Raw genomic sequence first — 26,938 nt, 5'->3', positions numbered from 1 at the left:
GGGAGCTCTAAATCCCACAGGGCTCCCTAAACCCGACAATGCCACCTGTTGGGAGCTCTAAATCCCACAGGGCTCCCTAAATCAGACAGAGACAGACACATGGGACCCTTAGCCCCACAGTGTAATCTAAACCCCACAGATCCAGATGCAAGCATCCTTAAATTCCATAGTGCTCCCTAAAGCACACGGGCGGAGCAGCAATGGGCCATCAAACCCCACAGGGCCAGCTGCAAGGGACCTTAAGCTCCACACGGGCCCCTAAATCGCACAGAGCCTGCTGCAACACGCGGCAGGGCCAGCTGCAGCGTGCTTTAAACCCTACGGAGCCAACCAAAAAAGGGCCCACAAGCCCCAGCCGGTCGGCGGCAATAAGCCCCTTCCCCCCGGGGCGGGAAGGGGAAGGGCCGAGCAGCGGCAGCGCCACCGCCGCCTTCCGGGGCGGAGCCGGGCGGGCCGCGGCCGGGCCGAGTCGAGCGGGACGGAGATGGCGCAGCGAGCGCTCCCCAACCCCTACGCGGATTACGACAAGTCCTTGGCCACCGGCTACTTCGACACGGCCGGGAGGGTGAGCGGGGCCGGGGGAGCTGCCCGGGGTGTGCAGAGCAGAGACCTGCCTGGTTAAAACATGCGGTGCCCTGGCTGTGCGCCCGCCGGGTGTCCCCGGCGTACCAATGCCCGCCCGCCTGCCGGTGTTTCCTTCACGTGTGGTGGGTTTTCTCTCCACAGCTAACCCCCGAATTCACGCAGCGGCTGAATAACAAAGTCAGGGAGCTGCTGCAGCAGATGGAGAGGGGTCTCAAGTCCGCCGACCCGCACGACTGCACCGCGTACACCGGCTGGGCAGGTAGGGTCGGATCCCATGGGGCAGGAGCTCTCCAGAGGAGACTAAGGCAGGCCAAGGCAGACTGTGGGGATTTGGCCATTGGAATGGTCACAGTAGATCCATGTCAAGAACGGTGCTTCTTCCACATGTTTTAATCCATTAAAACAAGGGATGTCTTTCTCAGGACTCCTCAGTTCTGAAGCAGGTTTGAAGTTGCAGAGGGAAGACCACAGTGTGGTAGGGCAGGATTGTGTCTTCTCTTGGTTAATAGTGCTGAGCTTATGCAACAGAGCAAGCCAGCACCTGCTTGAGAGCGGACGTGGGAGCCTCGGAAGGGACTGGCTCCAAATCTGGCCATGGTGGGGATGACAACAAAACCAGGGCTCCATGAAGTAGGCAGGTGCACATGGTAGGTCAGTTACCTGCAAGGAGCCCTTGCATATGGCAGCAGTGAGCTGATGGCCTGAAATAGTGTCCATGTTCTCTGTTTGGGCTGAATTTTATCTGATGACCTTGTCTGATTGGCAAGTTTCTTCAGTCCCGTTCCCCAGGTGGTGCCCCTCTACTTAGCCAGGGCTAGTCCTGCTCCAATACCTGCTGGAAGGAGCAGAAATGCAAATGTGAGTATAACGAAGTGTGAAAGCCTTCCTCACTCTAACTCTTGTGTGCAAAGCTTCCAGGAGCTTGTCCTTCTCCTGTTCTGCGTTTTCATCCTAGTTTTCCTTCCTTGGTAGCGTGCCCTGTCTTCTCCTCCCTATTCCTACCCACTGGCGCCAAGGAGGACACACCTTTTGCTGTGCCTCATCCTTAGCTGCTGCTGTGTGCTTTGTCAGCTGTTGTGCCAGGCCCTAGGGAGAGACCCCAGGGGAGTTGCAATTAATCTCATGCTTGCTGCAAGATTTTTTGCTGCTGCTGCTTTTTTTTTTTTTTTTGGCAGTACACTGTGATCCTAAATGGCAACTTTCTACAGCACAGTCTGGGTATGGCTAAAAGCACTTGTGTGGGTGCTGTGGAACTTGATGCCAACAGTGTGCTTGGGAGAGTAGTGTTCATTACGTTGGTGCTAAACAGAAGTTGCAGCTTGATGACCACAGTTCCAGAAATGCCTGCTTAAAATTTTTAGTAAGGCAGACAGGCAGCTCATAAGAAATGCTAGGATGCCAGTATTAAATTCCAGCGTGGGAGAACGTTGATTTCATCAGTTGCTGCCTGGCAGCACTCTGCTCCTACTGCCTGTGAATTTATGCATTTTTGCTCAGTGGTGGCTGATTTCTCCTTGGAAAATGCATTCAGTCTTCTAGGCTGTGTGACCCTGCTCTGAGGTCCCCTGCAATGAAAAGCAGTCCACATGTAAATATGGTCTTCAGTCATGATGATAGAGTCTGCCTCTGGCCAGAATAATTCAGGAAATGGGAGGACAATTAACTGATGTTGGGAATACACTTAAATTCTTAGGGGAAAAGGAAGACACCTTTCCCCAGAGGCCATATTTCCTTCCTTTAAGGTGGTCCTAAGGAGCTTCATGTTGGAAAGCAACTGCAGTTGTGAAACAGTGGTTTAGAGCTCTGGTAGGATTTCAGCTTGTTTTTATTTGGAAGGGAGCTTCTCGGGAGGGAGTCATCTCTTTTTGTTCCAGAGATCATTCCTCATGAGCACACCACCTTCTTGCCTTGGCTAATAGGATTACAGAAAAACCCATGGGCAGGTTTCCTGCAGGTCACAGCCAGCGGAGCGAAGTTTGCAGATATTACACTGTAACTTTGTCACCCTCCCTTCTTTCTAATCCTAGCTATATTAATTTATTCAGTGCTGGTTTCCAGAGACAAAACTAATTGGGCCAAGACAGCAGCTTTTTCCTGTAATTGCTTATGTAGAAAAGGCTTGTTGGGTATCTCTTCATGTAAATCATTGCCCAGCAGTCTGAAATCAGACTCACGGCCACTAATAAGAGAGATCTGAAATATGGCTCTCTTGGCACAAACTCTGTGTGAAATGGAACATACTTGAGTGTAGTACATTACACTCAGGTAATACGCAGCATATGCCGGCATAGGGAAGGACTTATATTTTCAGCTCAGAGGCAGTGGAAACACGCTTTGGATTAAGATTACTGAGGCTGAGTGCCCTCAAAACACGTTTGAATCAGGTTGTTATGGTTTCATTCAGTTCATTCAGTAGAGATCAGAGCCTCATAGGCAACATCTGGTACATGCCTGGGTACGGACCAGCCTCGGCTGTTGTGTTCTGCTTTGGCTTTTAATCAGTTTAGCAAGACTGCTGGAAGAGCTTTTCTGGTCTTAATCTGTTTCACTGGCATCACAGTGTTGACTGAGGGAAGGTAAACTGCTGTAAGCTAATTCAGAGTTGGAAGCAGTCCAGATCCTGGCAGGAGTACAGCTGCCTCTTCTCTTTTCAAAAGATTAGCATGAGGGTTCCAAGGAGTACGTACATGTCTGTTGGTATTTCTTGTAGTCCAAAAAGCCTTGCTCCAAAGACTGCCCTGACTGGGAGCATAGATGATGGGAAGGGAAAGGAAGGAAAACTGACTTCACTCCTGTCACCTCTCAGCCAGCTGCAGACGCTTAGGAATCTCCTGAGTCCAGTGCCAGCTGGACTGTTGTGTCCTTCCAAGGTGATGCGGTATTTAAGGGAGAGATTCCCCTTCCTCCACCCTATGGCAGTGCCTTTGGAATTTGTTTCCCATGTGAGCGTTCCCTTCTCTGGCAATGTCATGGCTTTCAGAGCTCAAGGGCCTCTGAAACAGACTGGTGAGTGCAGTTGGCCTGTCCAGTCCACAGCTTTTGGCTGGCCCATCTGCCCCTGGGGATGAGGAGCAGGACTGAGTTGCCTTTTGAGGGGACTCTTCAAAAGACACACCAGATGAAAGAGAAGTCAGTTAAGAATGAATAGAAATTCAACCGTACCAGTTCAGGAAAGCTTCTGGAAAAACAGCTTTCATTCACTTCAGTGCAATATTTTCATTTTAACCTCAAAACACAGAGAACTTGAGTCTCCTGATGAGAGTTCTGCTTAGAAAAATGGAAATTCTCAGATAATCCCTACAGAACAAGAGTCAGTGAGGCTGCATTTGGTGACAGATAATAGAGTGCTTTGTGTCACCCACATAAACCACATTCCTGCCAAGTGCTTGCTGGGTAGTTTTTGTGAAATCTCCATTTCTTGGAGATTGTAAGTATTCGACTGCACAAGGCTCAGAGCAATGCCACGTAAATTTGAAGTTGGCCTTATCTTCAGATCACCTCCATTGATCCCTCCTAGCCTAACCTGTTGTAGGATTTTATGATAGAGTAAAAAGTTTTAGAAAAGAAGCAACCCAGGTTGTAAGGCAGGAGAGGCTGAGGCACCTGAGTAATGTCCCACAGTGCACTGAGGCAAGCTGTAGTAAAATGTACTTGTGGCTCCCCACAAAGTTATGAACATGGATGATACAGCCTTCTAGAGGAGATGTCTCACTGTCCCATGCAGCATGGCTTTGGCACGCATTTAGGAGCACAAGGTAACATCCCATGCATCTGCATCAGAAAAGATGCTTATTATACTTTGAGCTGGACAATAAAGCTATGCCATCCCTGTTCTTTTACCCCATGCCTGACTCATTAAAATGAGTCAGCTGTCTCATTAAAATCAGCTGTCTCACTAGATACTACCAGGCTTCATCACTGTGCGCGGAGATAGATTTCTCCTTCTTCCCTCTGTGTTTGACATCCTGCTTTGAGGGTGCTGGCTGACTTACTTCCCTGGGTCAACACAAGATCTCTGAGGTCTTTATGGCTGTAGATGGTCAGTTTGGAACTGGTCCAGAGTTGGTGACCAGATTTTCCCCTTTTGGAAAACCACTGTCCTTTGTGGAAGGACCACATCGCAGCTCAGCTCCTGGTGGGCAAGGAGGCGTCTTGTTCAGAACAGTCAGAATGGCATAACTGCTTGCAGTGGTAGTGCAATCCAACATAAAAAGCAAGTCCAAACTTGCAGGGAAGTTGAGGCATAGCTTTACTTCTCTTTGATCAACAGAATGGTCATATGGATGAGATACTCTTTCAGCAGTGCTTTAGCTCACGAGCACGAATTTTTCTGGCATCTGCAGAATTTGCCTCCCGATTTCCTGCAGTGATCATCTCAGGCATTGACACTCCACACTGGAGGTGGCAGTTTCAATCTTTGGAGTCCTGCTGAAGGATATGCTGTCACTAGCACGTGTTCACTGCAGGCCTGCAGCATCAAGGGCTGCCTGATGTGTTCCCCACCATATGTGGCTCTGCAGCAGGTCTTACACGGCAAGGAGCAAAAAACTTGGACATCTGAGAAACTCCAGAGAAGGTGGTCCATCCAGTCGTAAGTGATCAACGGAACAAAGCCCAGATGTCTTTGGCAGTGGCAGGCCACAGGCAGCCACTGTGTGGCAGTTCTGCTGGAAACAGTCAGGAGTCTCAGAAGTCACAAAAACAGGTCACATTTCCAACTGGGATACTGAACATAGAATTCCAGGGCACAGAGAAATGGAGCAGATCCACAGCTTATCTAGCCCCATGTGACTGATGTACAGCACATAAAGCATGCCAAACTAACACCTGGTCAGTCAGCAAATCCTACCTGGTCAGTTGGAATGAGGAGGGTATTATGGAAGAGAGAGTGAGGCAGAGCTGTGGAATAGCTTCTGCAGAGCAACACTGCCCAGCTGAGCCAAGTTCATTGGGTGAAAACTCCTGTCTCCAACCTGCACTGCCTCTGAAATACTCTAGCTACATCTTGGCACATGGGTCAGTACAGGATATCCCCCACCCAGATCGCTGCATTTTGTGTCCCTCAGCATACACCTCTCAGCATTTCCTCTTTATGCATGGGCTTGCCCTTCTCTGTTAGCCTTCCCCACCTTGGGGCTCACAGACCCAGCAAGCAGCTGGCTGAAGGCAGCACTGCTTGTGCCCTTGGGATCAGCTTGGGAGTACGAATTCTATGAAGAATGAGTTAAGAAAATTTACTTAAAGTTCAGTTTTTAAGGCCTTTGGGTTTAAAAAAAAAAAAGGGGAAATATGAATGATTTGGGGAAGCAGCTTTCATCCTTTAGTACAGGTTGGTGGGGTTTTTTTTGGAGTCTTTCCAAAGATGCTTGGGCCTGGGAGGAAAGGGGGTGAGAAATGTTTTAAAATAGAAGAGGCAAAGAAGTCAGAGGAAAACAGTGCTGAGACATTCACGTTCTAAGAATTCAATCCTAGCAGTACTCTTGGCATGGTAGTTATGTACATAATTAGGGTGGTATGATGGTAGTGGGAATAGAAGCTACTTACAAAGCTAAAAGTTGTACATTAAAGCAGATAAGAGTGCAAGTTGTGCTGAGACATCTATCAGGCCTGTTAGAGTCTAGAAGCTGTGCTAGGTGCTAAATAAATCAAGGAGAGTCACTTGACATTTGCTAGCTGGAAAAAGAGGGTTCCCCTTCAAAGAAGGGCTTCATATCCACATCCTTATATGCTTGAGTGATGGCACTGTACATCTGAGCTCTCTCTGGAATTACTAGCACTGAATTGCTTAGAGAGAGGACAAGGTTATTAGCTTCAGCAGGAAAAGGAAATTTTATACATGATATACATGCAGACAATATTGACTTGTCTGTAGCCCAAAACTTTGGAGATTATGCATGCAAAATGAGAAGTTGATCTAATTTTGAAATTGTTTTCAGTACCATGGAAAGTAATTTTACAGCATGCTTGCCCCTTCACTTTATCACATCAAAATCTGCAGAGATTGGCTCTATTCATTTAGGCTTAAATGCAGGACCTGAGTCTTCTTAGAAATGGTTATTGGTCAGGGGAGAAATAAGCTTTTCTGGAAGTGATGTAGGTGAGTAGCTTTCTTAAGTGCATGTCTGAGGATGCCTCCCAGATCAGAAGGATGGTTCAGATGTGGCAGACCTTTCAGACACAGCCTTACTGAGGACTCCTCAGTTACCTACTAAAAGCTTCAAGAGCTGGATGAAGACAGGGCAGACGGAGGCAAGGGACAGCCAGTAGTCTGAGTGCTCAGTAGTGGAGTTGTTTCTGTAGCTGACCAGCCCATTGAAAACATCCCTGAGATTAGCTCAGAGCTTTGTGCTGATGGCACCAGGGTTGTGAGTTTGATCCCAATATGGGCCAGTCACTTAAGAGCTGGACTTTATGATCTTTTGAGTTCCTTCCAACTCAAGAATATTCTGTGAAATTTCTGTGAAACCTCCAGAGAGGACCATGCAGCCTTTTCCAGCATTCCAGGTAGCTGTTTGTGTTTCAGATAAGGGCTGATCTCATGAGTGATGTGCTGCAGAGGACAGCTGAGCAACCTCTGGGTTTTTTTCTAGGATGCACTAGACCTTGCTGTAGGGCTTGGCACCTGCTCAGCAGCAGGAGATGGTGTCCAGGGAGCTGTAACAACCTTGCTGGTGCTTCCCAGTGGGAGGGAAGAAAAAAAGAAGTAAAAAAAAAAAAGGAAAGAGTCAACTAGGGTGTCCTAAGGATACTGCTTCTCCATCGTGGTGGCATGCCACTTTGTTTTAAAATCCAATCCAAGATAAGTGACCCAGCCCTTTACCCCCAGCATGGAAAAAAAATAGAGGGTAACAACCCAGCACTGCTCTGCCACAAGTACCATCTTGCCCAAAGATTTTTTTTCCCTCCACTGCTGACCAACAGTCACAGGTACAATTTATGGACTTGGGTGGGTTTGTCTAGGTCTCATCTTTTGCTCCTTGCTACTACAATTGTATGTAATTGTGTGGTGTTCTCCAGGCTCTCATGGGTCAGACACTGCTATTTGTCTTGACCTGTTGTCCACTCACGAGCGACACCAGGTACAAGGAGGTTGTCCTTGGATGTGCCTGAGAAGCCTGTCTATAAGGCTTATACCCTAAAGGAGGCAGAGGGATGGGTTTTTAGGTTCCTTCTAACAGCCAGGGCAGAGAGCAGAAATATTAAACTTTTCTAGTGAGTGCAACCTCCGTGTTCCTTTTTCAGGCATTGCTTTGCTGTATTTGCACCTGTATGATGTGTATGGAGACCCAGCCTACCTTCAGGTGGCCCACGAGTACGTGAAGAAGAGCCTGAGCTGCCTGACAAGACGCTCCATCACTTTCCTGTGTGGCGACGCTGGGCCCCTGGCAGTGGCCGCCGTCATCTACCACAAACTGCACAACCAGAAGCAGGCAGAAGACTGCATCACTCGGTAAAGCACCTGGTTATGTCTCTGACCTAATGTTCCCCTTGCTCATTGAGCTGGTCTGGGCTTGTGTGGGGTACCCTCTACCAAGCCTGAATACGTTTTGTTGCAGTCTTGTGTGAGAAATAATCCAGTAACTGAGGAAGGCAGTACAAACTAGTTCTGCCCTGATGAAAGAGGTGGCTTAAGGACAAACACACTTGCATGGCAGCATGGGGAGCGAGGATATTGGTCAGCTGGTATTGCCATCTTAAAAATAATTCTGATAAACACAGGAAGAAAAAAAAGTGCCAAAATAAAAAACAAAAGAAAAAATACAGAAGGTGGGGTTTGGTGGTTTTTTTGAGAACCCTTCAATTTAGTTTTACAGCCATTTTGATGAAAAGGAGAAATGTGGTAGAATTATTAGATTTAATTTTGGCACTTGCTTGCACTTGCTATTTATTAGTTGACTTTGACTTAAACCTAAGATTGACAGCATCCCTTTCAACTGCTGAATGCAGCTGGTTATGATTAATTTATTTCTATTTCCTGCCTTTCCTAGACTCTTTTCAAATGTATTTTTGTTGGGTACTTAAGACAAGAAAAGAACAAACAAGCAACCCTAGATCAGCATGTGGCAGAGGAAGGAAAAGAGTTAAGGAGATGCAGTTGCAAGCATTTCTTGCATAAGGGAGATCAGTTCTGAGAAGGTGAGAAACAGCCCAGTAGAGAGTTTCCATTTTCACATGGTCAGCACAAAATAAGACAAAACCCCTGATGCTTCAGAACAACACTGAGTTCCCCTAAACAGCCACGAGCAAGTGATTTATAATAGCAATTAAAAAAAGCCATGGGTGGGAATCAGAAGTGTCTGTATGGTTTGGACACAAAGTTCCCACTCCCTTTACTAAGAATAGCTTCTGGTTCATGTGGATATGGTCAGTCTGAGGACAGAACTGTCTTCTTTATCCTTTTAATAATCTGTGGGTTGGATTTTGCTTAATACTTTGACAAAATGGGAAATCTCACTATGATTTAATATATTTGCTAACAAAAAGGGAACTAGTCTGACAAAGCTGGTCAGTTGTGGTCAATACAAAAGTCCTAGGTTGTGAAAAAACCCCTCGTGTTTTCTTGCCAAGCTCTCCTCTCCCTGGTTCCCACCTGTTCCGCCTACAGTTCAGCGGCAGAAGGGAATTTTGTGATTAATTCTGCATTGCCATCTAATGATATCATAAAGGCAGAACCTTGGAAATTGGTTTCTTAATATATCTGAAGGGAGGAAAAACAAAAGTGTTTTTCTTGAAGGAACAGTGATACTGTCCTTACTCTGCCACCAATTCCCAGAGCAGTAATTTGACCGTGCTCCTTGAAGAACAGAGTATTTCTCTGAAAAGTAGCTCCCTTAATCAAAATTCTTAAGTGAATTTTGAGTGTGCTGTTTAGTTGCAGAACAGTTGCTAAGCTATGCAGTGCAAGAAAATGCTTTTCTCACAGCTGTGAAGAACGAGGACCTCTCTCCATATTGTCCTCTGTCTTTTAAAGCACCTCATCTTTACAGAGCCTGTGGAGGGAATCCATCAGCCAGGTTTTACCTGCAGTGGAAGAGACAGAAGCTTGCTCTCTCCTAAATGAATTCATGACTAACAAATGTGCCTTTATGCTCTAGAGAGACTGTTTCAGGGCAGCCCATTTTCCAAGAGCCTGTGAAAATCTGGGCCATGTTCCAGGAGCCCTCTTTTCCCTGTCACCTTCCACCAATTCACAAGGTCAAAGGTTTGCTTTCAGAGCCAGTGGCTTATAAAAATCCCATTTTGCTGTACAGCTGCCTCAATTTCCCTCTATCCAGAAACTGCTGGTTGTTGACAGTTGAGGTAATAGGCTGATAAGTGAATAAGAGTGGCTCTTCCTTTCAGAGACCTCGATTTCCCCCTTGCTCCTGAGAAATGCATTCGGCGTGCAATCAGTCCAGGAGCATCCCAGGCATCTCTTGTTGCACGCATGGCCACATTTCAAAAACGGCAGAAACTGCTGGCAGACTTCCTCCCCTGATGATCCTGCCTGGAAAGCAGCTAGAGGGAAAGCAGTAATGGATAAGGAGCAAGAATAGAAGCTCCAGCTGCTCTGGATTTCCCCATGAAAAGAAGATTTCGCATCCAGACCTCAGAAAATCACTGCCGTGGATATTACAGTTCACCCATCCATCCATTCCTTCTATTGCACCTGACATTTCCCCAACATCTCAGAGCTGAACAATATCACCAGCCAGTATCTCCTCTGGCCAGCCTGCTGCTGGGCAGAGCCTATCTGTCTAAACACTGGTTTTCTCCTTGGAAACCCTCCTCATTGTGCTTTCCTTGGACTTGGACACAATGGCCGTGAGGAGGCAGCAGGGCTTTCCTTTCAGCCCCTGCAGCTGAGAGAGGAACCTGTGCTTAGTCCTAGCCTGGGGTATAAAGTCTCTCTCCTGGGTTTAATCTATCAGAAACCTCTGCCATGGAGCAATGCACATTTTAAGTGGTACATAGGAGACAGGGCAGTCCACCTTGAGACAGTGTTCCCTCCTTTCTCCTTCAATATCCCTGCTCACGTTGAGTCCAGTGCCAGGGAAAGATTCCTGCCATGAGGAGTCGCAGCCCAGCATCCTTTCTGTGCTCTGAGGGTACTCTGGACATTTGGTTGCTTCTTTTCTTGGCAACACATTGTTTGGCCCTGGAGCCAAGGCTGCCAAAGCACCTTTTCTGTTCCTCTCACTACTGTGACAGGGAAGATCTGCACACACGGAGCTTTCCTGGCTGGTTTTGCATCAGGGAAGCAGCTCAGGAAACAGCCTTGCAGCCACTTGTGCTGGTATTTGCAAAGTGGTGGAACTTTTCAGATTGCTGTCTCATAGGTGAGCAGAAAAATAAAGCCAAATCTAGTCACATTGCCACCTGCTGCTCTGACAGGGAAGGAATCCAGCCCTGCTGGAAGTGTGATGAGAGGTAAAACAATGGAAAAATTGCATCAAAAGTGAATTGGGCTAAAAAGCACTGGTGTGAAGAGTGGCCAGTCTCTGTTAGCACTACAGGAACATCACCAACTTTGCAACGTGAAAATAGAAAAGTGGCAAAGAAAACACTTGTCTGCAGCAGAGGTCACTCTCTGCACTTGTGGGCTAAAGCTTGGTGCCAGCCAAGCTGTCCTCAGTGTGAGGTTGTCCCCAGACAGCCCACAGCACTCACACCCTGCTGAGCTGTCCTCACTGCTGCTCAGCTCTCCCTAGACCAGATTTCTTACATGTGCCACAGTGGCTTGATGTTAAACAACATTCATAGCTCCACCTCCTTAGAATTTTAGCTCATGGAGGCACCTCTTTCCCTACTGATAGCGTAGCCCTGGCTACTTGCAGAGGAAGGGGCTTTTCTGTCATGATTTCTGAGCATTAGGAGTGAGACTTTTACACAGAGCAGCCAAATTAAAGGGATACCAATTTAGTTTGAAAGTAGTCGTTTTTTGCAGAGGGTTTGCCTTGCCAGCAGCGTCATGGGAAAATAATGGTGGGCAGCCTTTCCTGAGCAGTCAGCAGCTTTATACTGACCATTTCATTTAGCCCAGGTTTCCCCCTCAAGTAGCTTTCCCAGAGCTGGTGGTCTAAAACAGAAGCACATAGTGTGAGCGCATTATAAAGGGCTGGTCAGGCTAAAAAAGCCAAACAAAAATCAGAGGGGAAGGAGTGATTCCACCCCTCGCGTAGCTGGAAGGCTGTGACACAGAGACTGGCCTGATGTCTGCCAGGGCACAGGCGGGCCGTGAAGGAGCAAACCATGGTTTTGAGTGCCAGTCTCAGTGCTTGGTTACGTGGCTTTGAATGTCCTCTAATCTCCCCCATGGGAATTTTTCATCCCAGTTTGCTCCACCTGCTCAAGGCTGACCCACGGGTACCCGATGAGCTGCTGTATGGGCGCATGGGCTACCTCTATGCACTGACGTTTGTGAACAAGCACTTCGGAGAGGAGAAGATCCCTAAAAGTCATATTCAGCAGGTACTGTGCCTTTTGCTGTCTCTTCCCGTGCAGCTCATCTTTGGGCAGGTAAAAATCAATGCTAGATGTAGACAACTCTTGCAGTAAGGGAGAAGCCACCTCATGGTATCCCTGCTGCTTTTCTTCCAAAGGGACAAAGCACCACGCACGCTCTGCTGTCCATATAAATCCATGAGCGGTACTGAATTGGCATATATTTTACTCCCTCACTCAGGCTCTTTCCTCTGCTTGGGCAGAAAAACAACTTTAGTTCTGTGTCAGGATACTCACTGTGGTGTGTCCAAGACAGCAGCATTTCCCTCACCCACATCTGTTCCCATCACAGGTCTGGGAAGCAGTTGTAGCCTCAGGAGAGAACCTGGCCAAAAAGAGGAATTTCACAGCAAAGAGCCCCCTGATGTATGAGTGGTACCAGGAGTATTACGTAGGGGCAGCCCATGGTTTAGCTGGGATTTACTACTTTCTCATGCAGGTAAGAGGCACTGGAGGGGAGGGAAGGTCCCCTTAGCAGCTTTTTCACATTTCTTTGAAGAAGGAGCAGCATTTGAATTGGTTCTTGGTGATGTCAAGCTGGGAAAGCTCCCTTGTCTGATGGACTTACTCGTGTTTGATCATACATCCTCGCTGCTGAAGGTTTTCTCCAAGACTGGGATTGAATCTCCTTGATGGAGAGCTGTAGAGAATTGTGACCTGCATTACACCAGCAGTGTCACATGATGGAGGCCTGGAGGTCAGCTGGGTCTGAGTTTCCCCCTCATGTTAATTGCTTATAAAGTATTCCTGTTTGTTGGTATGTGTGAGCTTCCTGCATTTTTTGAGCTGGTTACTTGGAGCAATCTCAGATCATTGGACTGAGAATCTCGGGGAGAAAAGCACAGTGGAAGAGATTGCATTCGTAGTAGGAAAGTGAGACAAGCCTTTATATCCAAAGGAGGGCCTGTTCCTAAATGTGAAAGAGGTGGGACTTTTTGCTTTGATAAAGGAACTGAGTTCTGTAGTGCCTGAAGCAGGCAGGGCAAGATGAGAGGGTGGGAGCTGCAGTACCCTTTTGCTTTGATGCTGTCTTTCTCACTATTTTGCAGAACTCATTGGAGCTCTGGCAATATTCCCTACTCTGGCTCTGAAATGAGGTGATAATTCCCCAATGCAGGTCACTTTATGCATAAATTTACAGTGCTTAAGCACTTAGAAGAATAACAGCAATAAATAACATTGCATTTTTAAAGCACCCGTGAGCAATGCAAATTATTTTGATATAAAAATAGGTGATATCTTTTATTAGACCCAACTCTCAGAACAGGTGGGGAAAAAAAAGCCACCGGGTTTCAAGTATATGAGCTTTGCTTTAAGACCCTCAAAGTTAAAACCCACATACAGGATAAGCAGAATTCCTGTGAATATAACCCTTCTCTGTGGCTCAGAGAGGAAGGGGTGGTTGGTGGGTTTTAAGCAGATTTGGCAAGAGGAGGATGCAAGGTGATTATTGCCCATGAGCACCAGAAGAGCTAGCTGGGAGCAGGGGAGACAGGAGTGTCTGAACTTGTTGCCAGGCTGATGTTTTAAATAATTTTAAGTGTAAGTCTCCCATAAAATACTGCATGGGCTTCATGCTCTTCTGCCATATGAAGTACAGGGAGCCTGGATCAGCCAAGCATGATGCAGAAAAAGCCTTGGGGGAAGCAAACAAGTGAAATATGAAGAGACAAACATCTTTTCTCTCTCATGGTTTTACAGCACAGGTATTGATTTTTAATTTTCCAGTTATTAACCTGGGAACAGTGTGATCCTTAGGTGAGAGTGCTCATTGCAGTCTGCTGTGGGAAATTAGAACTGTACAGATTTTGTGGGGGGCAGTGTCATTGGAAGAGGACACTGAAGCCACTCCCTTGCTTCCATCTGAGGTCAGCAGTGAGGTAATCCCCTTGAAATCACCCAGCAACATCTGTGAAAATGCAGCATCACAGCTGAGATGCTCTAGGTGCTAGAACTCAACCCTGGCACTCATCCTTAATACTGATTTTAGACAGTTTATCTCTTCACTCCAGCTCTGGGTGTGGAAGCTATTCCTGCTTATATTCAGGAAAAGGAGCAGCAAGCCCTCTTGCTTAGGGTGCTGGGTGACATGCTAGGGACTGTCTTTGTTTCTGGGATGCAAGGGCAGGACTGGCAGTAAGACCCTGCCAAAAGACAGAGAGCAACCAGGGGCCAAGTGGGTATTTGTGAAGTGTGAAAGCCTGGCCCAAAGAAATTACTTGATTTACAAGGAGCAAGTGGGAACATAGCCACAGTCGACTTTGTTTCCGCCTTTCAGGCAGATCTTGGGTCTCTTAGGGACAGACAGAATGGTAATTCTCCCTGTTTTAATGCTTTCTCTCTCTTAGCCTGGCCTTGGAGCAAGCCAAGTAAAGCTGCACAACACAATCAAGCCCAGTGTGGACTATGTCTGCCAGCTCAAGTTCCCATCTGGGAATTACCCTCCATGCATCGGTGACACCAGAGACCTGCTCGTCCACTGGTGCCATGGGGCACCAGGTGTAATCTACATGCTTATCCAGGCCTACAAGGTACCAGAAATCTTGCAAAGACCCTTTGGGGACCCTTAATGTGAGACTTCATCACAGAGAAAATGCTATGAGACCCCGCCCTGCCTTGAGAGTAGGATGGCTTGCTACAGTGAAATCACCACACAGGGACCACTAACTGAAACGAAAATTAATCTTCTGGAAAATATTTCTGAAAATACCCATCAGTTGTGTGGGTTGTCCTGTTACAGGTGATTGATGGTGACAGCTAGTCGTGTGGGAAGTAATGGTCAGACATCCCAATTCATCATATTGATATCGAAAAGTGGCAGAAACAAACTTCTTAACATCAATTTGTAGATGTTAAAAAGGGCATTCTTCTTTATTCAGAATGCTGGACATTTGGAGGAGAGCTCTTCTAATCAAACGTGCCAAATGACAGACAGACAGGGCTTCTTATTACACCTACTCGTTACATATTCATTAGTTTGTTTACATAGTCAAACCCCTATTGGAAGTCTTTTTTGGTCTTTCCGGGTCTTCTGTGTTGTCTTGACCTCAGGTCTTGAGCATCTACAGCGGGTACAGCATCGCTGTGTTCCACCGCCAAAAACTGTTACGTTTGTTCTTTATTTTATCTTGTTTGGATACACAGAGCTTAGTTTACATCTTCTTTGTTTAAGTACATCTTTACCAAATTCTCTAGGACTTCTCTAAGATCATATTGTTCCTTATTTGGGCATTCCGAGATACTGTGAGTGGAAGTTTCTATTTCTTCTATCAATATCAAAAACATCCTCCTTTAAAGTAGACAGCAAAGTAACTTCCAGCAGGAGAGAAACTAATTAACTCAGGCCTCCACAACACACAAGGATGCTCTTTGGAGCAAATCACCTCAGCAAGGATGACTTTTTCTTGCCCCTGCAGGTCTTTGGGGAGCAGCAGTACCTAAATGATGCCCTGCAGTGTGCAGAAGTGATCTGGCAGTACGGGTTACTAAAGAAAGGCTACGGGCTGTGCCATGGGACAGCTGGTAATGCTTACAGCTTCCTGGCACTGTACAACCTCACTCAGAACATGAAATACCTCTACAGGGCCTGCAAGGTAAGAGCCTGAGGAAGGGAGAGGGGATTGTTCACTTCTGCCTTCTACAGCACCGCCTTTGCATTTGAAACCCAATTTCTAGCATGGCAGACATGCAGCTACATCTGACCAGCTGCACCAGAATAGTCCTTCAGCAGTGCAGTCACTGTCTGCCAGCCTGTATAGAAGGGATTTCCCACAGAAGCCTTGCTCTGCAAGGGGCAGCGTGAGGATGAGAGTGGTATTTTTGTTCAAGATTTGTCTTTAACCACATTTGAACGCTTTTTGTTCCTCTTTTCTCAGTTTGCAGAGTGGTGTTTAAGCTATGGCCAACACGGGTGCCGGACTCCAGACACACCATTCTCCCTCTTTGAAGGTAACCTCAATCTCTAGGCTTGTGTTTTGCTCCTGGACCTGAACTAGTCCAGCACCAAGGAACACCAAACCCACATGCCACTGAAGCCGTTGCAAAACTCAGTGTAGAAGATGGAAAGGAGACTGTACTCACTGTTTTTACCCTGTTCCCAGGAGCAGTCTCCCTGTAGCACAGGCTAATGTCTGTTTACAGTGGCAGTTCCGTCAGTGAGGACCTCGGGCAGCAGTATCACAGGGACAAGAGTTGGGCAAAGCTGCTCAGAGTGTTAAGCTTGAGCACCAGTAAAGCAGAAGGGAGGGATCTGGAGGGGGGAAGGAGGCGTTGTGTTTTCCCTGGTGCTTTTCAATGTTTCATCAACATCAAAACACTTTCCTCACTGAAATACCAAAGCTGCTTGGGAAACCTGGGTTCAGACCTTGGAAATTATTTAGGGCCTTTTCTTCTGTCTTCATGACTTATTCATCCCTGGATAACTGAAAAAATGGGTGCCCAAAGGGAATCTCTCTCAAGCACATTGTGGTTTTTTTGTCCTCAGGAATGGCTGGAACAATTTACTTTCTTGCTGACCTGCTGGTGCCAAGCAAGGCCAAGTTCCCTGCGTTTGAACTCTGAAGCTGAGCTTGGCAGTTTCATGCCTGAATCCGTCCACACGTGGAAACACAGTTGGAAGCTGTTTTCTCCTTCTTCCAGACTCATCATTCATTTTTCACCTAACTGAATGTAAATCCATCCTCTTGAGGGCATGCTGAGTTCTCTAACATTTCTAGTCATCTTATTACATTGCTTCAGTTTAAAAGACAGAATGCAAATTTTGCTGGTGTCCCTTAAAAGCACAGGGCTGCAGGTGGGAGCAGGGAGAACTGTACAGTATTTTGTTGGCTACAGAGTTTTGCTATTTTATGTATCCCATTTCGTGGGAAAAAGTTTCTATTAAATGTCAGTTGGGCTGTTCGGTTTCTTTTTGTGCTAACAAATAGTTGCAGGAATTTAGTTGCCTATGTAAGACAAAAGATGGAAAACTGAGGCTGTGGCCCTGCAAGTTGTTTTTAAGCGTTTTCTCACTGAGCACCCAGGGGAGTATGTGGTTCAGTAGCTGGGCTGCACCATGTGAGGCAAATGTGATGAACTATGGAGTCTTTATATGTTGTTAATGTCATCTTGTAAGTGGCAGAGCTGGAACTGGCATGCCAAAGCCCTGTCCTGAATTTCCACTGTTTGCTTTAAAGGCAAAGCTATGTATAGCTCTTTTGTGCATTTTTTTTTCCAGTGACAGACAAGTAATCCACTGCCATCTGACATTAAACCTTGCTAGTCTGTGGGCCATCTAATGGAAAACTCCAGTCTAGAAGTGAGCTAAGCATGCTTGCTGGTGCGGTCTCTTCTGGTTAGTTTTGAGAGTTTATTTTGCAGTCTTTATTTAAATTCATGTATTAGATGGTGCCAGGTGCATCAGCAACAAGGGAAAAGAAATATATTCCACTGAATTCTGTCAGTGTTTAACCTATTAGCTGTATAGATGTTGTTTACATGTTTTCTTTTATAAGTGTTCCCAAAGCTGGATAATTTGAGTCACTCATTTGCCTTGCTACTGCTTGTTGTAGTTTGATTTGCAACCACACATCTACCCAACTGGAAAATTTGCCCTAGGTTAACTAGCTTTGACTTGTCAAGCAGACCAGATACTTAGCAAGGGGTAACTCTGATTTTCCATCCTTTAGCCGGCGCTGCACCAATTTGCAGCAGAGACCTGACCCTGTAAACCACTTCCTTAGCGCTGAGCATGAACTAAACACTGAGTGCAGGGAAAGTTCCAGATACAGCTGTACTGCTTTGTGCTGTTTGAGAGCAGCTCCTCAGCCCGCACAGGAGTGGCTGTGGGTTTTGATCTTTCAAGGGCCTAGCTGCTGAGTGGCTCAGGCCATAGGAGCAGGTGAGAGCTGCAGGGCAGCACAGCCACACTCGTGCACCAGTGACAACAAAGCAGGACCACCAAACCTGGCACACTAACACAACTGGCTCACACGTGCCTGAATGCAGGGCAGCCCAGCCCTTCCTCAAAGCCCACACTCCTGCTGCAATCACAGGTTTGTGAAAGTCCACCAAAAGACAGCCTGAAGTGCAGAAGAGCTCAGCTGCTTGGGGCTGGGCATCCCTGTTAGAAGCCTCAGGCTCATGCAGGCTCAGCAGCAGGCATTCCCTATCATTCACAAGGCCTGAGCAACACAGGGAGGTGGCAGAGAAGAAAGAAGCAGGAGTTGGCTAATCAAACAGCACATGAGGCTTGCTGTAAGTTACCTTCCAGCTTGGCTGGTATGATAGCAGAGTAGGGACACTGAGCCTGGGTTTCTCCTGGGTACTGCTTCTGTAGAGGAGATGGTTTGCACAGCCTGTGTCATAGTGTCATGACAGCATAACCTCCCGGGGTTTGTACACTGATGGGGGAAGGGTCAGGGCCACATGTACAACTGCTGAGTGTTTAATAAAAAACTGTTTAATAAAAATGCTGAAATGACCAAGCTTTGGGTTATTTTTACCTCCTGTCTGAAGAGATCAACATATGCCACAGCAGCCACTTTGGCAGCTCCCGGAGGCTCAGTGGCCTCCCACCCATCCTGAGTGTTAAGAGTATTTCTCATCTTTCCTTATCTCCAATCCATTGAGACCAGTCCTGTGCTTTCCTCCCAGAGCATCCTTTTGCAGTACTGCCTCCATCCAAGACTGCATCCTCTCAGTGTGGCTTCCATTGGAGACCACAGTCCTGCAGGTTACTGTTAATTGCACCAAAATACACCTGTGTGCAATGCTGGCCACCCGAAGGAGGATGTGGATCCTCCCAGAAAAGCACCCTCCTACTCAGTAGAAGGAGGAACAGGCTGCCTCAGGGAGGCTGTGACTGTCCAGCACCAGAGGCTTGAAGGCCAGACTGTCAAGAGTGACATGGATAAAGGTGACCCTGCACATATATTAGGTTGCTTGAGGTCCTACAAAACCTGGCTTTCTACAGTTTCCATTTCTACTAAGGTTTGTTGTAAAGGTCTTGAGGGAGAAGGTCCAGGAATGAGGATGGGAAAGCAGCATAGTGCAGTTTTTCTGGTTAGCTTTCCTTTCTAATACAGGGGTGTGGTGCTGCCCACTTCCACCCACCTTTATGCCAAAGAGAGGGAGAGGGAACGAGACAAAGCCTGAAAACACAACAGCTGCTTCAGCAAACTGCCTGAGAAGAACTTTATCAGAAATACAGACATTTAACGCTTGGTGATGGTTATGTTTGTCCATTGTGGTGTTCTGTTAAAAAAAAAAAAAAAAGTACCTTATGCTCCTAAGAAATAAGTAAAAAGCATATTTTGAATGCTTTACCATCTGGCTCAGTTTGTGTTCACCCCCTTCGTCTACTGGTGTGATCGGCAAGATGAAAGACATCCCACCTACTGTAAACCAAACACCATCTGTAGGTGTGCATGTCCCCTGAGAGCCTGCTGTGGTTTCAGCTCTCAAAAGCTGACAGCAGCCTCAGCTATCAAAGAGGTGATATGGGGACAGTGCAAAAGGACAGATATGTTACTGCCCTCTGCCCAAATTATTTCATTTCTAATTCCTGCATATTAACTTTTCAAAAAACCACAAAAGAGAAGCAGCCATGAGGGGAGCACAGAGCTGCTGGCTTACATGAGCTGTCTAGCCAGACCTCGTTTCTCTCTAGCATCTCATCTGACTTCCATCCCTCTGTACCACTATCTCGCCTTTCCCTCCTTCCCTCTTGCTTTGTTCGTGTTTTCCCACCACAGTGCAATACCTTGGCCAAATCCAAGTGGAGTTTTCAGATGGCAACACAGGGAATGTGGCTGGTCCCAAAGGACAAGTCCTGCTCCAGGCCAGCAAGTTCCCAGCACATATAGTTGATTTGTAGCAAGAGATTTTTTTTAAATTTTTTTTTTTTACATTGAGAAGAACAAACACAGGTCCCTCATACCATAATGACCCAAGTCCTTTTGCCAAAGTGTCCCCTGCATCCCTTTAGCTACACCTTGGGAAGAAACCTGACTTCCCACACCAGGAAATCTAAACCCCAAAAGTTACAACTTCTAATGTTATTAGTGCCTAAAGACAAAATCCAACAGAGCAGAAAGCAGCAGATCTGCCCCAAATAAGCCCCTGAAGAAACATATTGGAGGCCCAGCTACTCTTTCTCCTGGCAGGGTTGCTGGCTTGGGGATTCCGTACTGAAGGGTGACAGTGCAGCAAGGGGCTGTGTGGCCCCAGCAGGTGGCAATGCAGCCCGACAGCAGCAGCCACCCCGCTGCTGCCAAGCACATGCCTGCACTCCTCAGCTGCTAAATCCTACCTCGGGAGAACTGGGATTCAGCTCTTGGGAAAGGTGCTCGAACCAAAAAGCCCACATGGGTAAGGGTGTGTTTGTATACTGTGGGAATAGTATATATGTGGGGGACAGATGTGAGAAACGTGGAAGCCCTCCTGAAATGCATGGCCTGAGGAAGGGATGCTGCTACCACAGAAGTGACATTGCTTGATGTCGGTGATGCTCTGCGAGACCACAGAGAAGATGAGGGGACTACTGCAAACGTGGCATCTGGTAACTGAGGATGAGCACTGCCACCACCCTGGTACCACCCCATTGGCACAACTGACCTTTGAAAGCAGAAGATGAATGTGAAGGGCTCTGCCTGCCTAGGTGGTTGCAATGCATGGCTGCTCTGAGACTCAGAAAAGACCAGCACATCTTTGCATCCTGCCACATTTTTTTCTGTTTCAGAGACAAACTCACTCCCCTCAAAAGCTGTTGGGGAAAAGCAGAACAAAGCAGTTCTCAATACAGCTGCTGATTCGAGACAGAGCCTGCCATTGCCTTGCTCATAAAGCTTTGTATTCCCAAGTGTTCCCCCAGCCAGCTTTCATCTTCAGCATGGTGGTCTCTGCTGTTTCCTCCTGCAGAGCTGCCTGAAGACACTTCTCTTTTACCTCTCTCCCCACCTCAGTCACGTGCTTGTTTCTGTCTCCATGCTGCTGCTTTGAGGGAAGAAGGGTGGTGGCTTTTACTCTGAATCATTTCACAAATCCAGTTTACAGCAGCACAGCAAGGGGAAGGCAAAACACAATGTGGGAGGAAGGAAAAACCAGTTTATCACAAGGAAACCTGTGCCCTCCCTGCCCCTCATGGGGAGGAAGCTTTTGAGTACAGCCTAGGATCACCTCAGAACAACCCCATCACCAATATTTGGATAATCTAAATGATAAAAGTTGCCACCAGAAAGGAGAGGAGAAAATTAGGTTGTTTTTCATGTATCACTCAAATTCAGAGGCACAAAAGCCATATGCTGCCCTCTGTTCTGGACAGGACAGCTTGCAGCCACCCTTAGATGGCCTGCATCCCACTCCGCTTTCCCCATAGGGTGAAAGATGGCAAATTTGGCCAAAATGGACAATAGATCTTAATGACTGACCACCCTCGAAGCCTGGGCATGACAGTACACTGCTTTGCTTCCTCTGCAGCAAGGAAGACAGCCAGCCATGGAGAAGGCACAGAGGTGGTGCTAAAAACAACTTGAAAGCCTTGAGAAGGGAAGAAAAGAGCAGAACTGTGGGGAGCCATTTAACTCAATCTCCTCATGGCTGGGGAATTTCTCACTAGGAGGACACCTGCCAGTCAACCCTTGCAAAAAGGTTATTTTGTAGCCATTGCAATTTACTGCAGCATTTGCACTGTGTTCTCAGGCAGTAATCAAATCCACTGGTAGTATTTTGCCTGCCATAAACCCCATTGGAGCCCTGCCCACAAATAGTTTACACTGTAGTATGCAGCTGTATACAAGGCAGGAGCAAATGTTCCACATAACGGCTGTTGGCCCTAATCAGGTGGAGTCGTGGATCATATTTCCAGCATTTGGCAGAATTTTATTATAGATACTCCTCCTTAAGGATAACCCCTCACTCCTGAAGGGGAGACCACAGCAGTGCCAAACAGCTTCCTTGTTGGGGAGACCCAAAGCAGCCTTTAGTTGCAGGAGTTTCCCCTGTTCCCAGGAGGGCTTTGGAGCGCTTTGCTCTGTCACTGCCTACCTCCATCCTGACACTCCCAGTAGCAGACAGGAAGGGAATAATCAGGTTTTTACAAGTGGCTGAAAAAATAAGAGAGATATCCACCTCAGAAGATAAAGTTTAAGACTTCGAGAGAATCGTCATAAAACACAAGCTTTGGAAAGGGCAAATCCTACATCCAGGGATACCCTTGTTGGGAATTTATAGCTCATTTATCACCATGGGAAAGAGAACAAACCCCACCTGGGTGACAGCTACAGTGGGTCACAGTTAGGTAAAAACCACAACAAGATGGAGCGCAGCAGTTCCCAGAATCAGGCTCCCCACCCCATCAGACTGCAGTGCTTAGTACCTGCAAGCCTGACAAATTCATCTGCAAACAACTGGGCTCCAGAGCAGAAGTGGGAAGTTGCCAGTGGAAGCATTTGGTAATCCCTGGTGGTTCATCACCATAGGGGATAAACTCCAAGGTGTTTATACCACCCAAAGCTGGGAAATATCCCATTCCAGCAGGGCTGACCTCATGCTTTACAAGCACATGGAAAAGACAATTTGATGTATGGATCCCCAGTGAGTACAAATACGTCCAGGTTCTGGGAGCACACAGACCCTTTTCAAAACAGAACAATCATCCTTCGTTATCTTTCCCCCTCTCTTTTCGTTGTCTTCACAACGCCAATAGATCCAGTTCCCCGGCTTTAAGCAGCAATAATCTCAATCATTTACTCCAATAACCACTTAGCCTTCTGCTGAACAGTCTATGCATTCAAGTGTGGAATTTACTGTCTTGTAAAACCCGGGACTATGATATTAGCACTTACTGCCCATACCCCTGATCTGAGCCAGGTGGTGTCAGTCAGCAAGGGGGAAAGAGACTTTCTGTGTAATAAAAAAAAAGATGGTTTGGCATCCTTTCCTTGATTTTCTCTCTTGAAGATTTAAGTATGATAGGTGCTTTATTGCAAGAGGGCCTGATCTGGGACTCTCCCCAGTTGTGATTTTCACAAAACCTATAAGGAAGGTGATCACCTTTCTACACTTCCATCCTTCTTTCTAATTTTGCTGGAATGATCCAAAAGAGTCCAAAACATCACTGGGAGAATACAAAAATAAGGACAAGTAAAGCAAATCCTTAAGCCTCACCTTCTTAGGAAACCAGGCCAAGAACAAACCATATTACTCAGAGTATGGAATTTGCAGCCAAACTATTCAGTTAGCAAATGCATTAGATATACCTGAACAAAACTCTTTAATGATCTGGATGCAGCTTGGATCTTCCTTAGATAAAATGAGAGGTAGATTCTGCAGTTAATTGCACCATTTGGAAAAAGAAAACCACACCACTTTTGAAGGCAGCTTTGAGAGCTCCACTAGGAACAGGGAAAAAGCTTCCATCCACTTGGGATAATTCTCTAAACATCATAATTTCATCAAGAGGAATGAAACTTGGAGCTGGAATGATGAGACAGCTCATTCCAGTGGACATGCCTTGCCTTGGACTGGGACTCAGCAGACAAATCTCCTTCCTCTGTTTGCAACTGCCAAGCTGGGGCTCTTCCAACAAGTAATTTGGCTGCTCTCTGCTCTGATTTTCTTCAATTTCTTTTGCTCATTTTCCAGCATCTCTGAGGTAGAGTTTCTCATTATCTCTTGATGTGGCACATCACAGAAGGACCCCAGTTAGAACTTGAAACCTGAAAATGCTTCTTTTGAACATGCCACACTGCAAATAGTAACATTTGTACAGCACTTTCAAAATGCTCCAAAGCTGCTGAAGAAGAAATCAGTACCTAAATCACCAAATGTACAAATACAGAACTGAAAGCAATGCCACATTAATTCTATGGCTCCAACATTATGCCTGACAAATCTTGTGAGAGTATGTGGGGGGGGAAGTCTTAACAGAAGTGTTTCATTTCCCAGGAAGGAGCACCTGAATCATTTCTCCTCTGATTAACCTGTATCATTATGCTCTGCCACTGGTTATTCCCTGTGCTTCATAGGCCGGAAGTACTACCCTGGCAATGAGATGACCTCAGCCGGATTAGCAGCCATCAGGAAAAAGGCAGCATCACACATCTCACAGACAGCTGCCAGCCCTTTTGCCATCGGAAAACTCACCTCTCTCCCTGCCTCTGGCAGGGCCTGCCAGCTCAGCTAGAGGGCCCAAACTGGGCAGACAACTCCACTGCTCCCAGCCAACAACGCCCAGCCCTGGAAGCTTGCAGGAGGTATGCTGTGTGAAGGCAGGTCACAGGGAACTACGATGAGCTGGAGCATTATTTGTTGGGATGTGGGTCACAACCCTGTCCTTTGCCCACATGCAAGCCCACACTGTATGAACCCCAAGGAATGCACAGCCCACCAGCAAGGAAACTGTCAGAGGCTCCTTAAAAGGACCATGTAATTTTACTTAACTGCTGCAAAGGTCATTTGCCTGTGTGGAAACCAAGTAATAATGAAGTGTACCACACTGGCTGTCCAAGACTGTCAGAGAGGTCTTAAAAACAGCAGGGATCTTTTGGCCATCACCAGGACAGGCACCCCAAGAGCCCCATAGCTGATGGACACATTTTCTTTAGCTCCAGCTAAATCACTGGACACAACCTTTATATATGACACAGGGCTGGGAGCCTTGCATGGGCACAAATTTAGGGCTGGAAGACAACACGGAGAGAAAAGTCCAACTGGCAGTTTGCAGTGGCCATGGGAAGATGAAAAGCACTGTCCTTCAGGAACAGACAAATGGTGGGAGCAAATACATTTTAAAAAAAAGGCACACTAGGAGTCTTCTCTGACCCTGAAACAGGGAGCTGGAAACCAAACTGAACTGTCATCTTCCTAAAGTGAACCAGAAGTAATAAAATTCCCCATATCTTTGTTTTCCAAAGGGGTTGAGCACTTTGTTTGCCTCATGACAACTCTGAGATGGGGATTCAGGCCCTGTGATGTGGCCACTGTGCAGACTTGTCCTGCCCCCAGAGCTCAAGAATGGAAAGGTGTGCCAGACCCTTGTTCCTATCAATTCAGCATTCAGGCATTTGCAGGTGATACCACTTTGATGTGCTGGGTACTGAAATTCTGTTTGTACATATTTTCCTCACTCTCCCTATGCCTTGAACCCACTTACCAGACTGCCCGGTTGTATTTGTGTCTTTGCTTGTATCCTCCACATACCACTGTTTCCCATTAGGATCATTTTCTCCTTAATTTAAATCCTAATCATGCAACACACAACATACAGTGTACTAGACATTCTTGTGGCCCCAGAGACATCATTAGAAGCAAACTTAGCTATGAGTTGCTCTTCAGAAAACCACCTGTAGTAATGGATTTTCAAAATGAAGTGAATTGAGATACCTTGATTTGGAGGATGTTCAGCTCAAAAATCCACAAAAGGAGGCCATGGGGTAGTTTGTTTTTTCAGAGACCAAGACAGGTCTCTGAAAATCACTTGTGACTACTAAAATCCCTGGCCAATAAATAACAATTACCATCCTCATTACTGAGCAAAGGCTGACAGGGAAAGCAGGTCTGCATCAGAGGGAAGAGCAACCCTCAGTCACTGAAGCTGCCAACAACACGTTCCTCGTGGCAGATGTCAGCTTATCCCAGGAGCTGCCACTGCCACTTTCTACTGGACTGTTTTCTTCAGCTGGCTAATCCTGAGCTGCAGCAAATACACCACTTGTCCCCTTCCAGCAAGCAGACAGACCGCAATAGCAAGGGCTCACAACCATGCTGTGGTTTCACATTCTCCTTCCCTTTGAAAAGACAGGACTGTGGGATGAGATACACTTGTCAAGTTAATTGTGAACTGCGAAATGTCAATTTTGAACTCTACTGTGAAGAAAGCAGATCTGATAAGTTATATGTGCTTGGAGTGGGGGCAAGGTGCTTTTCAGCATTCACCACCCTCAGATAGAGAAAAAAGTGTGCTACCCAGGATTATCAGCACGCTACTATGAAGTGTTAAAACCCACAGCAGACAGCGCTGATTACAGCTCTTTAATTACTGCTAAAATTATAAAAGCACTACACCAAGTCTTTGTGGAAATTGCACCTTTCAGAAGGGGAGATAAAACCTCTGCCTCCATAATTGCAACAAAAGGGAACGATAAGAAGTTTTTAAAAAACAAAGGTGCAAATCAGAACACACACTAAATGATTTCACAACAGATTCTGAAGGAGAAGCACTGGCTTGTGTTCACTGCAGCACAACTAATTTAAAGAAGTCATGAGCTTGGCATTTGTGTTTCAGGATCCAATCTCCCACCTATTTCAGGGCCTCCAGAACTACAGAAGTGAAGACTTCTTCCACTGTACTTACCACTGTCATTTAAAGTGTCTTTGCCACAAACATTCATCCAATCAGCTTTGGCACTTAGGCTCCAGTTGTACATGCTATCCCCACTACTATGATCCAATAGCTCTCAAGGAGAAAGGTAGAAATAACCTTCCAGGCAAAAAGGGTTACAAGTCACATCCAGAGCAGCCCATGGCCAATTGTTCCAGTTCTATCAGCTTAACAGAGTTGCTTGGGATGATGAGTTTGGGACAAAAATATTTAATAAAAGTAACAGGCATTTCTGAACTACCTTCAGGAGTAACAGTCTTCTAAAGTATGTCATCAGCCTCACACTGGCAGCTCTGAAGCATCTCATATTGCACAGCAGCTGACTCTCACAGAAGTTTATCAAGCAGGAGAAAAGCTCTCAGGGCTGGCTATTCAGGCAGAAGGGGCTGAAATGGAAGCCTTGCTCGTATCACACTCTTTAAAAGACCAAAGACCTGATTACATTACATCTTATATGAAATTGCTACTTCAAACGTTGCAAGTGCTGCAGGCGGAGGCAGAGGCAGCTTG

General features: G+C 46.5%; 2 protein-coding genes and 1 long non-coding RNA gene across 19 annotated transcripts in view; 2 read left to right on the top strand and 1 right to left on the bottom strand.

The window, feature by feature from the left end:
* CPS1 (carbamoyl-phosphate synthase 1) overlaps positions 1 to 26,938 on the bottom strand; it is a 326,177-nt gene that overhangs the window by 260,956 nt on the left and 38,283 nt on the right. The window lies entirely within an intron of this gene.
* Positions 440 to 18,530, top strand: LANCL1 (LanC like 1). The gene is made up of 9 exons (XM_017829497.1): positions 440 to 565; positions 727 to 844; positions 7,828 to 8,035; positions 11,901 to 12,036; positions 12,362 to 12,508; positions 14,418 to 14,600; positions 15,486 to 15,662; positions 15,945 to 16,017; positions 16,553 to 18,530. The coding sequence occupies exons 1-9, from the start codon at positions 485 to 487 to the stop codon at positions 16,627 to 16,629; spliced, it is 1,200 nt and encodes a 399-aa protein (XP_017684986.1). The 5' UTR covers positions 440 to 484; the 3' UTR covers positions 16,630 to 18,530.
* LOC108504480 lies at positions 852 to 7,302 on the top strand. Its single transcript, XR_001877132.1, has 2 exons — positions 852 to 1,443; positions 4,929 to 7,302. It is a non-coding gene; the product is annotated as an uncharacterized LOC108504480 (long non-coding RNA).

This window comes from Lepidothrix coronata, unplaced genomic scaffold (genome assembly GCF_001604755.1).
Source record: "Lepidothrix coronata isolate B3197 unplaced genomic scaffold, Lepidothrix_coronata-1.0 Scaffold165, whole genome shotgun sequence".
Lineage (NCBI taxonomy): Eukaryota > Metazoa > Chordata > Aves > Passeriformes > Pipridae > Lepidothrix > Lepidothrix coronata.
The sequence above is the reverse complement of the archived record's forward strand: the minus strand, read 5'-3'. Positions and strand labels throughout refer to the sequence as shown.

Excerpts from the sequence above, each read along its gene's own strand:
- LANCL1 (XM_017829497.1), top strand. The coding sequence starts at position 485 with ATGGCGCAGCGAGCGCTCCCCAACCCCTACGCGGATTACGACAAGTCC. Across the intron at positions 845-7,827 it reads CGCGTACACCGGCTGGGCAG|GCATTGCTTTGCTGTATTTG; the intron begins GTAGGGTCGGAT and ends TTCCTTTTTCAG. Across the intron at positions 12,509-14,417 it reads TTTACTACTTTCTCATGCAG|CCTGGCCTTGGAGCAAGCCA; the intron begins GTAAGAGGCACT and ends TCTCTCTCTTAG.